General features: G+C 39.6%; 1 protein-coding gene across 1 annotated transcript in view; it reads right to left on the bottom strand.

Annotated features, from left to right (window-relative positions):
* Positions 1 to 4,219: 4,219 nt before the first annotated feature.
* The window catches only part of chs1 (chitin synthase 1), a 117,145-nt gene continuing 103,728 nt past the window's right edge, over positions 4,220 to 17,636 (bottom strand). Inside the window, exons 31-35 of the mRNA XM_034188600.1 lie at positions 8,984 to 9,094; positions 6,685 to 6,822; positions 6,486 to 6,565; positions 5,807 to 5,873; positions 4,220 to 5,284 (exon numbers count right to left, since the gene is read on the bottom strand). Coding sequence (XP_034044491.1) covers positions 5,207 to 5,284; positions 5,807 to 5,873; positions 6,486 to 6,565; positions 6,685 to 6,822; positions 8,984 to 9,094 — 474 coding nt within the window. The 3' untranslated portion in view covers positions 4,220 to 5,206. The remainder of the gene's footprint in view (positions 5,285 to 5,806; positions 5,874 to 6,485; positions 6,566 to 6,684; positions 6,823 to 8,983; positions 9,095 to 17,636) is intronic.

Genomic DNA, 17,636 nt, shown 5'->3' on the forward strand with positions numbered 1-17,636 from the left:
ATCCTCATTCATGTTATTTTAATTAGTTTTATTTCCCTGTTGTATGTTTAGTCCCATATTTGGACATGCAGTGGACATTGTGTCCACCGGCAGCAGCGAACTTAATTTGGCAGATCATGTAAAGTGGAGGCCCACTGCAACAGTTGGCAGGTCAGGACATGGATTCTTGATCAGCATTTAACTTTTTAGAGTTTTAAGGATTACAGTAGTGTTAAGAATAATAGTAGTGCTATGTGACTAAAAGGATTACTCCAGGTTTTGAGTATATTTGGTTACATGGGAAACAAGGTACCAGTAGATTCTCACAAATCCAACAAGACCAAGCATTCATGATATGCACACTCTTAAGGCTATGAAATTGGGCTATTGGTACAAAAAAGTAGAAAAGGTGTTCACAATAATACAACCTCTGGCAAAAATTATGGAATCACCGGCCTCGGAGGATGTTCATTCAGTTGTTTAATTTTGTAGAAAAAAAAGCAGATCACAGGCATGACACAAAACTAAAGTCATTTCAAATGGCAGCTTTCTGGCTTTAAGAAACACTATAAGAAATCAGGAAAAAAAATTGTGGCAGTCAGTAACGGTTACTTTTTCTGACCAAGCAGAGGGAAAAAAATATGGAATCAATTCTGAGGAAAAAATTATGGAATCATGAAAAACAAGAACGCTCCCACACCTCGCTAGTATTTTGTTGCACCACCTCTGGCTTTTATAACAGCTTGCAGTCTCTGAGGCATGGACTTAATGAGTGACAAACAGTACTCTTCATCAATCTGGCTCCAACTTTCTCTGATTGCTGTTGCCAGATCAGCTTTGCAGGTTGGAGCCTTATCATGGACCATTTTCTTCAACTTCCACCAAAGATTTTCAATTGGATTAAGATCCGGACTATTTGCAGGCCATGACATTGACCCTATGTGTCTTTTTGCAAGGAATGTTTCACAGTTTTTGCTCTATGGCAAGATGCATTATCATCTTGAAAAATGATTTCATCATCCCCAAACATCCTTTCAATTGATGGGATAAGAAAAGTGTCCAAAATATCAATGTAAACTTGTGCATTTATTGATGATGTAATGACAGCCATCTCCCCAATGCCTTTACCTGACATACAGCCCCATATCATCAATGACTGTGGAAATTTACATGTTCTCTTCAGGCAGTCATCTTTATAAATCTCATTGGAACGGCACCAAACAAAAGTTCCAGCATCATCACCTTGCCCAATGCAGATTCGAGATTCATCACTGAATACAGCCCCTGGCAAAAATTATGGAATCACCGGCCTCGGAGGATGTTCATTCAGTTGTTTAATTTTGTAGAAAAAAAACAGATCACACACATGACACAAAACTAAAGTCATTTCAAATGGCAACTTTCTGGCTTTAAGAAATCAAGAAAAAAAGATTGTGGCAGTCAGTAACGGTTACTTTTTTAGACCAAGCAGAGGAAAAAATATGGAATCACTCAATTCTGAGGAAAAAATTATGGAATCACCCTGTAAATTTTCATTCCCAAAACTAACACCTGCATCATATCAGATCTGCTCATTAGTCTGCATCTAAAAAGGAGTGATCACACCTTGGAGAGCTGTTGCACCAAGTGGACTGACATGAATCATGGCTCCAACACAAGAGATGTCAGTTGAAACAAAGGAGAGGATTATCAAACTCTTAAAAGAGAGTAAATCATCATGCAATGTTGCAAAAGATGTTTGTTGTTCACAGTCAGCTGTGTCTAAACTCGACCAAATACAAAAACATGGGAAGGTTGTTAAAGGCAAACATACTGGTAGACAACGGAAGACATCAAAGCGTCAAGACAGAAAACTTAAAGCAATATGTCTCAAAAATCCAAAAATGCACAACAAAACAAATGAGGAACGAATGGGAGGAAACTGGAGTCAACGTCTATGACTGAACTGTAAGAACCCGCCTAAAGGAAATGGGATTTACATACAGAAAAGCTAAACGAAAGCCATCATTAACACCTAAACAGAATAAACAAGGTTACAATGGGCTAAGGAAAAGCAATCGTGGACTGTGGATGACTGGATGAAAGTGATATTCAGTGATGAATCTCAAATCTGCATTGGGCAAGGTGATGATGCTGGAACTTTTGTTTGGTGCCGTTCCTATGAGATTTATAAAGATGATTGCCTGAAGAGAACATGTAAATTTCCACAGTCATTGATATGGGGCTGCATGTCAGGTAAAGGCACTGGGGAGATGGCGGTCATTACATCAATAAATGCACAAGTTTACGTTGATATTTTGGACAATTGAAAGGATGTTTGGGGATGATGAAATCATTTTTCAAGATGATAATGCATCTTGCCATAGAGCAAAAACTGTGAAAACGTTCCTTGCAAAAAGACACATAGGATCAATGTCATGGCATAGGGTCAATGTCAACGAGCAGATCTGATTTGATGCAGGTTTTAGTTTGGGGGATGGAAATTTACAGGGTGATTCCATAATTTATTCCTCAGAATTGAGTGATTCCATATTTTTTCCCTCTGCTTGGTCTAAAAAAAAAAGTAACCGTTACTGACTGCCACAATTTTTTTTTTTTCCTGATTTCTTAGTGTTTCTTAAAGCCAGAAAGTTGCCATTTGAAATTACTTTAGTTTTGTGTCATGTCTGTGATCTGCTTTTTTTTTTTTTTCTTTCTACAAAATTAAACAACTGAATGAACATCCTTCGAGACCGGTGATTCCATAATTTTTGCCAGGGGTTGTAGGCCCAACACCATAGTAGGAGAAACATCCCCATATCATGATGCTTGCACCACCATGCTTCACTGTCTTCACTGTGAACTGTGGCTTGAATTCAGAGTTTGGGGGGTCGTCTCACAAACTGTCTGCAGCCCTTGGACCCAAAAAGAACAATTTTACTCTCATCAGTCCACAAAATATTCCTCCATTTCTGTTTAGGCCAGTTGATGTGTTCTTTGGCAAATTGTAACCTCTTCTGCACGTCTTTTATTTAACAGAGGGACTTCGCGGGGGATTCTTGCAAATAAATTAGCTTCACACAGGCATCTTCTGTCACACAGGTAACTCCAGACTGTCTTTGATCATCCTGGAGCTGATCAATGGGTAAGGCTTTGCCATTCTGGTTATTCTTCTATCCATTTTGATGGTTGTTTTCTTCCATGCGTCTCTGGTGTTTTTGTCCATTTTAAAGCATTGGAGATCATTGTAGATGAACAGCCTATAATTTTTTGCACCTGCGTATACGTTTTCCCCTCTCCAATCAACTTTTTAATCAAACTACGCTGTTCTTCTGAACAATGTCTTGAACGTCCCATTTTCTTCAGGCTTTCAAAGAGAAAAGCATGTTCAACAGGTGCTGGCTTCATCCTTAAATAGGGGACACCTGATTCACACCTGTTTGTCCCACAAAATTGATAAACTCAGACTGAATGCCACACTACTATTATTGTGAACACCCCCTTTTCTACTTTTTTTTTTTTTACTAATAGCCCAATTTCATGGCCTTAAGAGTGTGCATATCATGAATGCTTGGTCTTGTTGGATTTGTGAGAATCTACTGAATCTACTGGTACCTTGTTTCCCATGTAACAATAAGAAATATACTCAAAACCTGGATTAATCTTTTTAGTCACATAGCACTACTATTATTGTAAACACTACTGTATAAAAATATGCAAGTTGTGGAAAAAACTCAATGAATGTGCAAATAATGCATTTATTCATTAGAAGAACAGTTCTAAGTTGAATGTACACAAGAGCAATATTTTGTAGCACATTCTTTAATAAAAAAATTAAAATGGAAAAAAAAACAAAAACGGACTGTTTCTGCAAATTCTCATTTCCTGAAATCCAGGATCTCTTGAAGGTGTCTGTAAGTAAAAACATATTTCAGAATTCATCCACATTAAGGAACAGTGGTGTTTAGAATCCAGTCCAGGAATGAGGTTTTGTCACCCTGATGATAATCTGCATGTGGGGCAAAGTTTCCTCAGAACTGATGGACTCCTAAAATCTTCCAACTTTAATAAAAGAAAACGTTGAACCGATAAATACGACCTTTTCTCTTGTCTGACTCGTGTAATCGATGATATGATTTATTTCTGTGTCAATCCTGTACAGCACTTTTACAGAGCATTTACAGTGTTTATATAAATCCAGTTGTGTAAAAACCTGTATTTCATGACATTTTGGCTCTAAATTATTACTAGTTGGTGAACTGGCAGTCTACAGGAATATCAATATACAAACCGTCGACAGGTTCTGACTTTATGCTTGAAATTTGGGGGTTAATAGGAAAAAACCTGAAAAGATCAGACTCGGTGGGGTGACCATCAGGTTTGGCCATACAAAAAATAAAAAGCACAACACAAGATTGACAACACACAGTGATCGAAATGTTAAAGCGAAAGAAGGACAAATTTTATTACTCATATTTATTTCTTATATTTTAAACAAGTATTTGAAGTCCAACATTGCATTTTATACTTGATGGATGTGTTGAAAATAGTATACGCGTATTTTGTATTTAAAAATACTTTCTCATACAAGTGAATGTTACAGCATAATTTGAGTCATCTACTTTGAGAGTAAGCTGGCCATTCATATTGATTGTGATACATGTAAGTTTTATGCAAACGTTTAATTGCTGTTTTCCAAAATCATCTGTGTGTTGTATGATTTGTACTGGGCAGTGTGGTGGTAAGTGGTTAATGCACTTGTTTCCAGAGCAGAAGGTTCTCTGTTCAAGACCACTCTTCGCCATTCTCCATGTAACGCAGAGTTGCATCTGGTGTACAATGTGCCAAATCAACAGAACTTGTGGTTTTTATGGTACATCTTGTAAATCAGCATGTCATGGAGTACACGATCATACCAATGTTTGTAGACTATTTTTGCACATCTTTGTTGCAGTCGTGCTTTGATTTAAAGGAATTTAAGATTAATAAAAATGATTGATTAAAGGACATTGTAGTTACAATATCGGAGAAAAATTCCAGCTACTCATACAGCTGAAGGACCCCCCCCCCCAACCAACCAAATAATAATAATAATAGTTTGTCCATTTTCTTTGGTTATGCCTGTTAAGGGTCATGAGGGGGCTGGAGCCTATCCCGGTAGTAACAATTTAAAGTAAGCTACTATTTAATGATGCTGCAGTCAATGCTGGTTGGTTGTTGATGCATGGAGCTACATAGTTCTTGGTGACTAAAGGTCATCACTAGTGATTTCCAGTCCACTGGCATATTTGTTCTCATGAATCGATCCATCGTCTTCATCATCATCCTAGACAGACACAAACAGAAAGATGTTCTGTGCAGCACAACCAAGCTTAGAAATTGACCATGTGGTGGCTCAGCCTCCTATCCAAGTGTTACTGGTTCTCTGAAAGGACTTTTTTTTTAGCCGACATATAATTATTTCACCTTGGACATCAGTCAGATGCAGAGGTTGGAAACTGAATGACTATTTATGCTGCACTCCTGCCCCCATACAGAGGGTCACAACCTCACAGAACCGAGGTTTGAATGGTGTTAAATGTACATACGGGTGTCGAATTAAAGGGTGAAAAAAACTGATTAAATGAATGGACAAATGTAATGAATGTCCCCATTCATAGAGCATCGGGGTCACTGGTTTGCTTAGGGTGATCATACCATCATGACTAGTACAGCAACTCTCCCAAGATGATGCTGTGATGTGCCACGAATATGTTCAGTGGAAAGAGTTTTAGGATGTCAGGGTACTGATGACTAACACTGTTCACTGTGTCTGCAGTGATGGTTCTTTAGAGTTCTGGTTACTTACATCATCTCTTGGTTTGTAGTCTTTTTCTGTGCTGCGATAGGACACCACATGAATCAGAGTGTAAACCCTAGCAAACACAAAGACGGAAAAGTTTATGATGAAACTTTTCAGAATCCAAGCTGTCTAAATTTAAGGATGTTGTGGACACAGGAAGTTCTCTTAAATCATACATGAGAGTGGCTTCACATTTCAAAATTTCAAACACTCCCAAGGTGTGCAAATTGGTCTGCAATCAGGGAGGGACAAATTCCGGTTTGCTTTGAGAAGTAGACTGATTTAGTACTTTACCTCCTTTTAATATGGTAAGAACATATTTTGCTATTTTGTTTCCTTATGTCCCAAAGGATGGCTTTCCTCTGAAGTTGTAATCTTTTTGGTGTGTGAATCTGTAGTATGATCTCTTGATCCCAAACACCTTATCCTTCCCAGATGAGTTGCTACACAATGAAGCATTACAAAAACTACATGCATTTTCAGACCAGTTGATTTGGGTTAATCAATCAAAAAATGGGGGCTTGTCTGCCATTGCTCTTGCCTTTACTGGAAAGTGTCACGTGCTGATTTTTGCACCAAACATTGCAGTGCATTGTGGGGAATTTTGCAGCATTTATGGAAATGTGAAGCCATTCTATAATAATCTGGTGCAAAACTGCATAATGCTGGTGCCACTATCCTGTACCTGTGATACAACATGGCCAGGAACTGGATGAAGAGAAGAATGGCAAAAGACAGCAGAAACATCAAACTGACAGGCTCCACCTGTTGACACAAGAATGACAGTGATGGTATTTACTTACTTTATTTCTGGTAGTACAGAGTCTGATTTTCAAAAAGCTCATATGTTCTCCTTTAACTGTTCCAAACAGCCAAGTCTATACCTTCAGATATTCTCCAGTCGCTGTTCCATTTAAGAAGGTTTTAGGGATCCTAATGCTGATGACGTCATTTCCGATTAGCTGCAGGACGAAGGTGGCTACCACCCACAGCAAGTTGACCATAAAATACAAGAACACTCCCTGTGGAGAGAATTCAAAGCTCCTGTTCATTCGACATTGAATGTTATATTTAACCTGCCTATGTGTGCGCAGACACGAGTGAAATAGTGGAATATTGACACAGCATGGTAAGAAACTTTACTCCTAAGGGCTCTATCACACCATGATGATTTAGCCAGCATATACTGACCACCCCGTTTCCACCGAGCAGACCGGGTCTGTAATGTACGGTATGGTGTGGGTCAGAACAGTTAAGTCTGGCTTGGTTTGCATTTCCACCGCCGGAAGAACCCTTTTGTTTGGTAGGCGGAGCACTTAGACATTGGTAAGCACACAATTGAGTGCGTGTATGCTGTCATGTGGCCTCTCCCCTCTAAACCAAGGCCAAACAGAATAATCTGCCATTTTTATTTTATTTTAGTTTTGTCTTGGTGGATCATGGGATTTATTTTTATCACATGCAGAATGCTGAAGAATCGACTGCCTGTGATAAATGCTGATGTGAATGATTGAGGCCTGTGACTCTAACTTTTAAAATAAGTTAATTTTCTTGTGGAACAAAGTGCCAGCTGAGAAACTCACCAGGAGCAGACAAACCACCGAGGGAATTGTTTTAATACACTATGTTTCTTCAGCCACGACAAGGAACTAAAGGATTTTCAGATGATGTATAAAATCAGGACGCTTTATTTGGATACATTCAGGCTGTGATGATGAATCCGACTTAAATGAACAGGTAAGATTCAGACTTTACATTTGTACTCTGTGTGTGAATGGTTTTAATATTTGTGATAATTGTGAACTGTGCGCATGAGGACTACAGCTTTCCATTGTACAGCCAATCAATGGGCAGCATCAATGGACGTATTTCGACTTATGAGTAACTTAGAAGAAATGAGTGTCAACAATTGCATAACTTACAACGTATGGTCCACGTATGCAGGGCGTATGAGACATATGCTGGCATGCATTGAAAATATTGTGCATGCCCAAAATCTTTTGATGTCTTCACCGTATTATGACGCTTCAACGTGCTCTTAACTTATACAAAACTTACCTGTAACTTAATAGACGTATGCCAGTGTATGTCAGCGTTTTTAATATGGTCGGCATACGCTGGCTAAATCATCACGGTGTGATGGGTGTAAGCTCCTTAACTGCATGCTACATATTTCAAACATGATCAAATTCAGGCAACTTGAAATCAAGTAAAGCAAAGTGAGCCCGGGAATGAGTCAAAGCTTCTGATTTAGGTCTGATGTCCCCAAATTGGAAACAAATCCCAGGATAATTACTGTATATCCAATCCAAATTGTGTTAAGGACAGATTACAGTTTTTATGGATTTATGAAAAATGTTGATTTAAAAACTTGGTAGCACAGGACAGATTAATACTCTTATTTCTTGTTATTTCCATGAATTATTTTCTGGTTGACTCTTCCTCTTTTGACACTCTGTTTCTGGGTGATTCTTTAACTACGGGCACTATTGGCCTTGTAAATGTAATTTCCACCACACCATTGCCTTACAATATAAAGCGCCTTGGGGCAACTGTTTGTTGTGATTTGGCGCTATATACATGTGCTCTGATGTTACTGTTTATCTCCATAGAAACTACCCACACAATCTTTCATTCAAACTTTTTAAAGGGACATTATTGTTGTGGTGGAAATTACGGCAATAGTGTGGGACAACTACATTTCATTTAAAAAAATCACAACAGTTGTATATGACATTGAATACCCCAATTATGTTTTGATTAATTTACTGATATTTTATTGAGATATTTTAAAACATTAGAAAAAATGTTTGTTTACTATTCATTTTTATCATTGAAGATCATAAGTCTGGGTGTGGGACAAGCACAAAACGGCAATATTTGCATATAATGATGCTGAAAAAAGGTGAAAAAGTCATCATAGACTACTAGGACAAATTTCTTAAAACACTTTCACTGTAAAGATAACTATAAAAGTGTGAAATTTCCCCTTTTTTCTTTTTTTCATAAAATATGATCAAGGGACATAAAAGTGCCCGTAGTCTAAGAATCACCCTTCTATAACATGCCTTTTGTGATTATTTTTGTAATACGATATAATGTTTGTCATAATGCATTTGCAAAATATCAATGTCTAAAAAAACCCCACTTCGTAGTATTTCAGCCTTTTAAAACATAACTAACCTTGTTGCGCAGCGACTTTAGTTCTGTGGTAACTTCTTCCTGATGTGCTTTGGTGTCCTTAATCGGTGTCAAGTATCGCTCTATTAGCTTTACCCAGAAATCATTCTCAGCCTGAAAATGTATACAAGGAAATCATTAGATGTACCATGTATTATGAAACTGTATCGCAGCCGAGAACACTGCAGTCAGTAACTGTTGAATGATTAATGTAATATTTTTGTAAAAGGCTTTGAATTAAAGCCAACAATGGATTTCAGGTAAATATATCATATAGCAGACAAACACACTGAGATTTGAGAAGTGAAATGAAGTTTATTGGATTTACAGAAAGTGTGCAATAATTATTTAAACAAAGTTAGGCAGGTGCATAAATGTGGGCAACCCAACAGAAAAAATACAACATTTAGAAGATCCTCCTTTTGCAGAAATAACAGCCTCTAAATCAGGGGTGGGCAACTTGTTACAGAAAGGGCCAAGAGGGTGCAGGTTTTCTTTGCAGCCACTGACTCCACCAGGTGATTTCACTGATTAATATCACTTTGAGCAGATGGAATCAGTTAATCAGTGAAATCACCTGGTGGAGCCAGTGGCTGCAAAGAAAACCTGCACCCTCTTGGCCCTTTCTGGAATAAGTTGCCCACCCCTGCTCGAAATGCTTCCTATAGCTTCCAATGAGAGTCTGGATTCTGATTGTAGGTATTTTGGACCATTCTTTACAAAACATCTCAGGTTTGTGGGTTTCCGAGCATGGACAGACCGCTTAAAATCACACCACAGATTTTCAATAATATTCAGGTCTGGGGACTGAGATGGCCATTCCAGAACGTTGTACTTGTTCCTCTGCATGAATGTCTTAGTAGATTTTGAGCAGTGTTCAGAGTCGTCTTGTTGAAAGATCCAGCCCTGGCGCAACTTCAACTTTGTCACTGATTCTTGAACATTGTTCTCAAGAATCTGCTGATATTGACTGGAATCCATGTGTCCCTCAACTTTAACAAGATTCGCAGTACCTGCACTGGCCACACAGCCCCACAGCATGATGGAACCACCTCCAAATTTTACTGTAGGTAGCAAGTGTTTTTCTTGGAATGCTGTATTCTTTTTCAGCCATGCATATCACCCCTTATGTCCAAATAACTCAATTTTAGTTTAATCAGTCCACAGCACCTTATTCCAAAATCAATCAATCAACCAATCAATCAATTTTTTTATATAGCGCCAAATCACAACAAACAGTTGCCCCAAGGCGCTTTATATCGTAAGGCAAGGCCATACAATAATTATGTAAAACACCAACAGTCAAAACGATCCCCTGTGAGCAAGCACTTGGCTACAGTGGGAAGGAAAAACTCCCTTTTAACAGGAAGAAACCTCTAGCAGAACCAGGTTCAGGGAGGGGCAGTCTTCTGCTGGGACTGGTTGGGGCTGAGGGAGAGAACCAGGAAAAAGACATGCTGTGGAGGGGAGCAGAGATCGATCACTAATGATTAAATGCAGAGTGGTGCATACAGAGCAAAAAGAGAAAGAAACAGTGCATCATGGGAACCCCCCAGCAGTCTACCTCTATAGCAGCATAACTAAGGGATGGTTCAGGGTCACCTGATCCAGCCCTAACTATAAGCTTTAGCAAAAAGGAAAGTTTTAAGCCTAATCTTAAAAGTAGAGAGGGTGTCTGTCTCCCTGATCTGAATTGGGAGCTGGTTCCACAGGAGAGGAGCCTGAAAGCTGAAGGCTCTGCCTCCCATTCTACTCTTACAAACCCTAGGAACTACAAGTAAGCCTGCAGTCTGAGAGCGAAGCGCTCTATTGGGGTGATATGGTACTACGAGGTCCCTAAGATAAGATGGGACCTGATTATTCAAAACCTTATAAGTAAGAAGAAGAATTTTAAATTCTATTCTAGAATAACAGGAAGCCAATGAAGAGAGGCCAATATGGACGAGATATGCTCTCTCCTTCTAGTCCCCGTTAGTACTCTAGCTGCAGCATTTTGAATTAACTGAAGGCTTTTTAGGGAACTTTTAGGACAACCTGATAATAATGAATTACAATAGTCCAGCCTAGAGGAAATAAATGCATGAATTAGTTTTTCAGCATCACTCTGAGACAAGACCTTTCTGATTTTAGAGATATTGCGTAAATGCAAAAAAGCAGTCCTACATATTTGTTTAATATGCGCTTTGAATGACATATCCTGATCAAAAATGACTCCAAGATTTCTCACAGTATTACTAGAGGTCAGGGTAATGCCATCCAGAGTAAGGATCTGGTTAGACACCATGTTTCTAAGATTTGTGGGGCCAAGTACAATAACTTCAGTTTTATCTGAGTTTAAAAGCAGGAAATTAGAGGTCATCCATGTCTTTGTCTGTAAGACAATCCTGCAGTTTAGCTAATTGGTGTGTGTCCTCTGGCTTCATGGATAGATAAAGCTGGGTATCATCTGCGTAACAATGAAAATTTAAGCAATGTCGTTTAATAATACTGCCTAAGGGAAGCATGTATAAAGTGAATAAAATTGGTCCTAGCACAGAACCTTGTGGAACTCCATAATTAACTTTAGTCTGTGAAGAAGATTCCCCATTTACATGAACAAATTGTAATCTATTAGACAAATATGATTCAAACCACCGCAGCGCAGTGCCTTTAATACCTATGGCATGCTCTAATCTCTGTAATAAAATTTTATGGTCAACAGTATCAAAAGCAGCACTGAGGTCTAACAGAACAAGCACAGAGATGAGTCCACTGTCCGAGGCCATAAGAAGATCATTTGTAACCTTCACTAATGCTGTTTCTGTACTATGATGAATTCTAAAACCTGACTGAAACTCTTCAAATAGACCATTCCTCTGCAGATGATCAGTTAGCTGTTTTACAACTACCCTTTCAAGAATTTTTGAGAGAAAAGGAAGGTTGGAGATTGGCCTATAATTAGCTAAGATAGCTGGGTCAAGTGATGGCTTTTTAAGTAATGGTTTAATTACTGCCACCTTAAAAGCCTGTGGTACATAGCCAACTAACAAAGATAGATTGATCATATTTAAGATCGAAGCATTAAATAATGGTAGGGCTTCCTTGAGCAGCCTGGTAGGAATGGGGTCTAATAAACATGTTGATGGTTTGGATGAAGTAACTAAAGAAAATAACTCAGACAGAACAATCGGAGAGAAAGAGTCTAACCAAATACCGGCATCACTGAAAGCAGCCAAAGATAACGATACGTCTTTGGGATGGTTATGAGTAATTTTTTCTCTAATAGTTAAAATTTTGTTAGCAAAGAAAGTCATGAAGTCATTACTAGTTAAAGTTAATGGAATACTCAGCTCAATAGAGCTCTGACTCTTTGTCAGCCTGGCTACAGTGCTGAAAAGAAACCTGGGGTTGTTCTTATTTTCTTCAATTAGTAATGAGTAGAAAGATGTCCTAGCTTTACGGAGGGCTTTTTTTTATAGAGCAACAGACTCTTTTTCCAGGCTAAGTGAAGATCTTCTAAATTAGTGAGACGCCATTTCCTCTCCAACTTACGGGTTGTCTGCTTTAAGCTACGTGTTTGTGAGTTATACCACGGAGTCAGGCACTTCTGATTTAAAGCTCTCTTTTTCAGAGGAGCTACAGCATCCAAAGTTGTCTTCAATGAGGATGTAAAACTATTGACGAGATACTCTATCTCACTTACAGAGTTTAGGTAGCTACTCTGCACTGTGTTGGTATATGGCATTAGAGAACATAAAGAAGGAATCATATCCTTAAACCTAGTTACAGCGCTTTCTGAAAGACTTCTAGTGTAATGAAACTTATTCCCCACTGCTGGGTAGTCCATCAGAGTAAATGTAAATGTTATTAAGAAATGATCAGACAGAAGGGAGTTTTCAGGGAATACTGTTAAGTCTTCTATTTCCATACCATAAGTCAGAACAAGATCTAAGATGTGATTAAAGTGGTGGGTGGACTCATTTACTTTTTGAGCAAAGCCAATAGAGTCTAATAATAGATTAAATGCAGTGTTGAGGCTGTCATTCTCAGCATCTGTGTGGATGTTAAAATCGCCCACTATAATTATCTTATCTGAGCTAAGCACTAAGTCAGACAAAAGGTCTGAAAATTCACAGAGAAACTCACAGTAACGACCAGGTGGACGATAGATAATAACAAATAAAACTGGTTTTTGGGACTTCCAATTTGGATGGACAAGACTAAGAGTCAAGCTTTCAAATGAATTAAAGCTCTGTCTGGGTTTTTGATTAATTAATAAGCTGGAATGGAAGATTGCTGCTAATCCTCCCCCTCGGCCCGTGCTACGAGCGTTCTGACAGTTAGTGTGACTCGGGGGTGTTGACTCATTTAAACTAACATATTCATCCTGCTGTAACCAGGTTTCTGTAAGGCAGAATAAATCAATATGTTGATCAATTATTATATCATTTACCAACAGGGACTTAGACGGACAAAATGAGGCTGGCTTGTCCAAATGTGCTTTAGTGTACCACAAATGACTCGGTTTGTGGCATGTATGCAGAAAATGCTTCCTTTGCATTACAGCATCATCCAGCATCTCTTTGTGCAAAGTGCGCTGTATAGTTGAACGATGCACAGAGACACTATCTGCAGCAACATCATGTTGTAGGTCTTTGGAGTAGGTCTGTGGGTTGACTATGACTGTTCTCACCATCTTTCGCTTCAGCTTATCTGACATTTTTCTTGGCCTGCCACTTTGAGCCTTAACTAGTACTGTGCCTGTGGTCTTCCATTTCCTCACTATGTTCCTCACAGTGTAAACTGACAGCTGAAATCTCTGAGATAGCTTTTTGTATCCTTCCCCTAAACCATGATGTTGAACAATCTTTGTTTTCAGGTTATTTGAGAGGTATTTAGAGTCTCCCATGTTGTCACTCATTAGAAGAGATGCAAAGAGTGGAAACATTTGCAAATGGCCACCTTAAATGCCTTTTCTCAGGATTGGATTCACCTGTGTGAGGAGGTCAAGGGTCAGTGAGCTTACCAAACCAATTTTGTGTTCCAATAATTAGTGCTAAATGTATTCAAATCAATAAAATGACAAGGGTGCCCAAATTTATGCACCTGCCTAATTTTGTTTAAATAATTATTGCACACTTTCTGTAAATACTAGAAACTTCATTTCACTTCTCAAATATCAGTGTGTTCGTCTGCTATATAATATATTTAACTGAAATTTCTGATCCAGACAACCAATGATTTATAAAGGGAAATCATGAAAATTATCAGGGGTGCCCAAACATTTGCATACAATTGTATAATCCACCAAGTGAAAATGTAAGAGAAGAGAGATACTCTCGGAAGACCTGGATTTTCACAAGCTTGAAAGTAGAAAGAAGCACCCCTCCTCTGTGGACAGTCTCGAATACCTGGGTGTTCACCTCAACAGCAAACTGGACTGGACTCAGAACACCGACACCTTGTACAAAAAAGGTCAGATTCGCCTCCACCTCCTGAGGAGACTGAGATCCTTTGGAGTGAGCAGGCCTCTGCTTAAGACCTACAACTCTGTCGTAGCCCCAGCTCTCCTCTGTGCTGTCGTCTGTTGGGCCCCGGGCAGCACAGAGCGGGAGAGAAAGAGACTAAATAAGCTGGGCAGGAAGTCCAGCTCTGTCCTGGCTGGGCTGTCCTCTGGAGTCTCTGGAGGAGGTAGCTGAGAGGAGGGTGTTAACCAAGCTCAAATCCATCATGAACAACTCCTCTCACCCCCTGCACCCTGTAGTGGAGCTGACAGCTCGTTCAGTGACAGACTGAGGCACCCTCAGTGCAAGAAGGAACGATACCGCAGGTCGTTCCTCCCTGCTGCTGTCAGACTGTACAATAACACTGTGAAATAACCACATGCAATAATATGTCCACAAATCACATACAATATTATTAATATGTCCACATATCATGTGCCACAACAACTCGTTTACAAATCCCAGCACTAATGTCACCTTACCACACCTAAACTCCATTTCACATATTGTAAAGAAGATGCTCCTATCTCTTTTTCAACCCCAATCATGTTTATATATATGCATATGTATACAGTGAGGAAAATAAGTATTTGAACACCCTGCGGTTTTGCAAGTTCTCCCACTTAGAAATCATGGAGGGGTCTGAAATTTTCACCTTCGGTGCACATCCACTGTGAGAGACATAATCTAAAAAACTAAATCTGGAAATCACAATGTATGATTTTTATATATATATATATATATATAATTTATTTGTATGTTACTGCTGCAAATAAGTATTTGAACATCTGTGAAAATCAATGTTAATATTTGGTACAGTAGCCTTTGTTTGCAATTACAGAAACGTTTCCTGTAGTTTTGCACACACTGCAGCAGGGATTTTGGTCTACTCCTCCATACAGATCTTCTCTAGATCGTTCAGGTTTGGAGTTTCAGCTCCCTCCAAAGATTTTCTATTGAGTTCAGGTCTGGAGACTGGCCAGGCCACTCCAGGACCTTGAAATGCTTCTTACGGAGCCCCCTCTTAGTTGCCCTGGCTGTGTGTTTGGGGTCATTGTCATGCTGGAAGACCCATCCATGACCCATCTTCAATGCTCTTACTGAGGGAAGGAAGTTGTTTGCCAAAATTTCGCAATACCTGACCCCATCCATCCTCCCTTCAATACGGTGCAGTCGTCCTGTCCCCTTCGTAGAAGAGCACCCCCAGAGTATGATGTTTCCACCCCCATGCTTCACGGTTGGGATGGTTTTCTTGGGGTTGTTCTCATCCTCTAAACATGGTAAGTGGAGTTGATTCCAAAAAGCTCTATTCTGGTCTCATATCACCACACAGTCTTCTCCCATGCCTCCTCTGGATCATCCAGATGGTTACTGGTGAACTTCAAACGGGCCTGGACATGTGCTGGCTTGAGCAGGGGGACCTTGCTGCCCTGCAGGATTTTAAACCATGACAGCATCATGTGTTACTAATGTAATCTTTGTGACTGTGGTCCCAGCTCTCTTCAGGTCATTGATCAGGACCTCCTGTGTAGTTCTGAGTTTTCTCAGAATCAAGGATCAAGGAAATTTTATTGTCATATGCACAGAACAGAAGAACTTTCCTGCACAATGAAATGTGGCTACTGCATTTAACCCATCCTATTTGCCAGTAGGAGCAGAGGTCGCCATTAGGCGCCCGGGGACCAGCTCCAGATGTACATCCCTGCCTTGTGTAGAAGACTTTTTAGGTCCTTATTTGAACTATGATGAACTATCAAGTGTCCTGATCCGAACTGTATGTCCTCTGGTTGAACTAGCAGGTGTTCAACCCAAAAAAAGGGCTCTATTAGTCATTTAGTCTGTCAGGGGCTTTCCAAGGTCTTTTAGGTGCTTTCCCGCAGGCCACGTGCAGGGGCCTCAGGCCAGCTGCACCTGCGGCTGAGGCCACGTGCGGGGGGGCCTCAGGCCAGCTGCACCTGTGGCTGAAGGTCTTTTAAAAAAATCAGTTGTAAATCCTTCACGTTTTAATGGGAGCGTTTGTCACATTGAAATAATGGCCTAACACCTGCTTAGGGTTCACTAGAGGACGCTTCCAATAGAAAACCATGTCTTGGGAATGAAATAAATAAAAAAGTTGAAGGAGGAGCGATGCCCGCGGGTCTCCAATAAATAGATGAGCGCAGTTGTCACTTATTCAGTCTCTCTAGAGGACTCAGTTTGTCTAAGCTCTGTGTCAAAGGCTTAAATAAACTTAAAAACTCTGTGCATTTTATCTTGCTTAAGGCTGAATTATTCTAAAGTGTTGTGTCCTTTTCTAGCATATCACTTGCAATTAGTTTGTGTTATCTAAAAGACGACATCCTGAGAAGACTAAAGTCGAGCCACGACAGAACTTGGCGAGCCAGCCAGGAGGGTCCAGGGGCATTCCGGCAGCCTGGGACGGTCCAGCTCATCCCTCCAGACCGTAAATAACAGTGATCACTGACTAAAAGGTAAGCAGAAACCTTTTATAACTTCTGCACGATCTGGAGGAGTGAGTCGGGATTTCCGCCCAAGTTGACAGGTGATATTTTTTAATTGCCTCTTACCCAAAAGAACCTGGACTAAGAAAATTGATAAGAAACTAAAAAAAGATAAGATTGAAAATTATCAGGCCTTGTAGATAAAATGCTCAGAAGGTGTGTGTGTTCCCGGGAAAAAGAATGTCTGTTTGAGTGAAAGGTCAGGAATGTTCATGAACTCTGGTGCGGAAAAGAGTGCGTGGAGAATTAACCTGGATGCTTGGGGAATAATTGGTGTTGAAATTCATTACTAACGTGCCGGCTGATAGCATGCGCTGTAGGGGTTAATTTAGGGGAGTATACTGACAAATAGATACAAGGTAATACAAGGTTATTTAAAGAGTTTAACAGAGACTGAAGTGAAATAAGTGAGAAAAAGAGTTTAACAGAGAATACGTGCAGAGGAAGCACAAGATAAGCGCCTGAGGGGGCGCAGTAGAAATACCGTACGTGATAAAGAGATTTAAAGAGAAAAGTGCAAAGTAGCACAGCTGACAGTAAGTAAAAGAGCTCAATAAAGGATGTCATTTTTTAAGAAAAGAGAAAAACTATAAAAAAAAAATAAAAAAAATGAATGAAGAGTTAGTGCAGAATACATGAGAATTAATGAAGCAGAAAATAGTGCAGTAAGGC

The sequence above is a fragment of the Thalassophryne amazonica genome, chromosome 2 (assembly GCF_902500255.1).
Source record: "Thalassophryne amazonica chromosome 2, fThaAma1.1, whole genome shotgun sequence".
Taxonomy (NCBI): Eukaryota; Metazoa; Chordata; class Actinopteri; order Batrachoidiformes; family Batrachoididae; genus Thalassophryne; species Thalassophryne amazonica.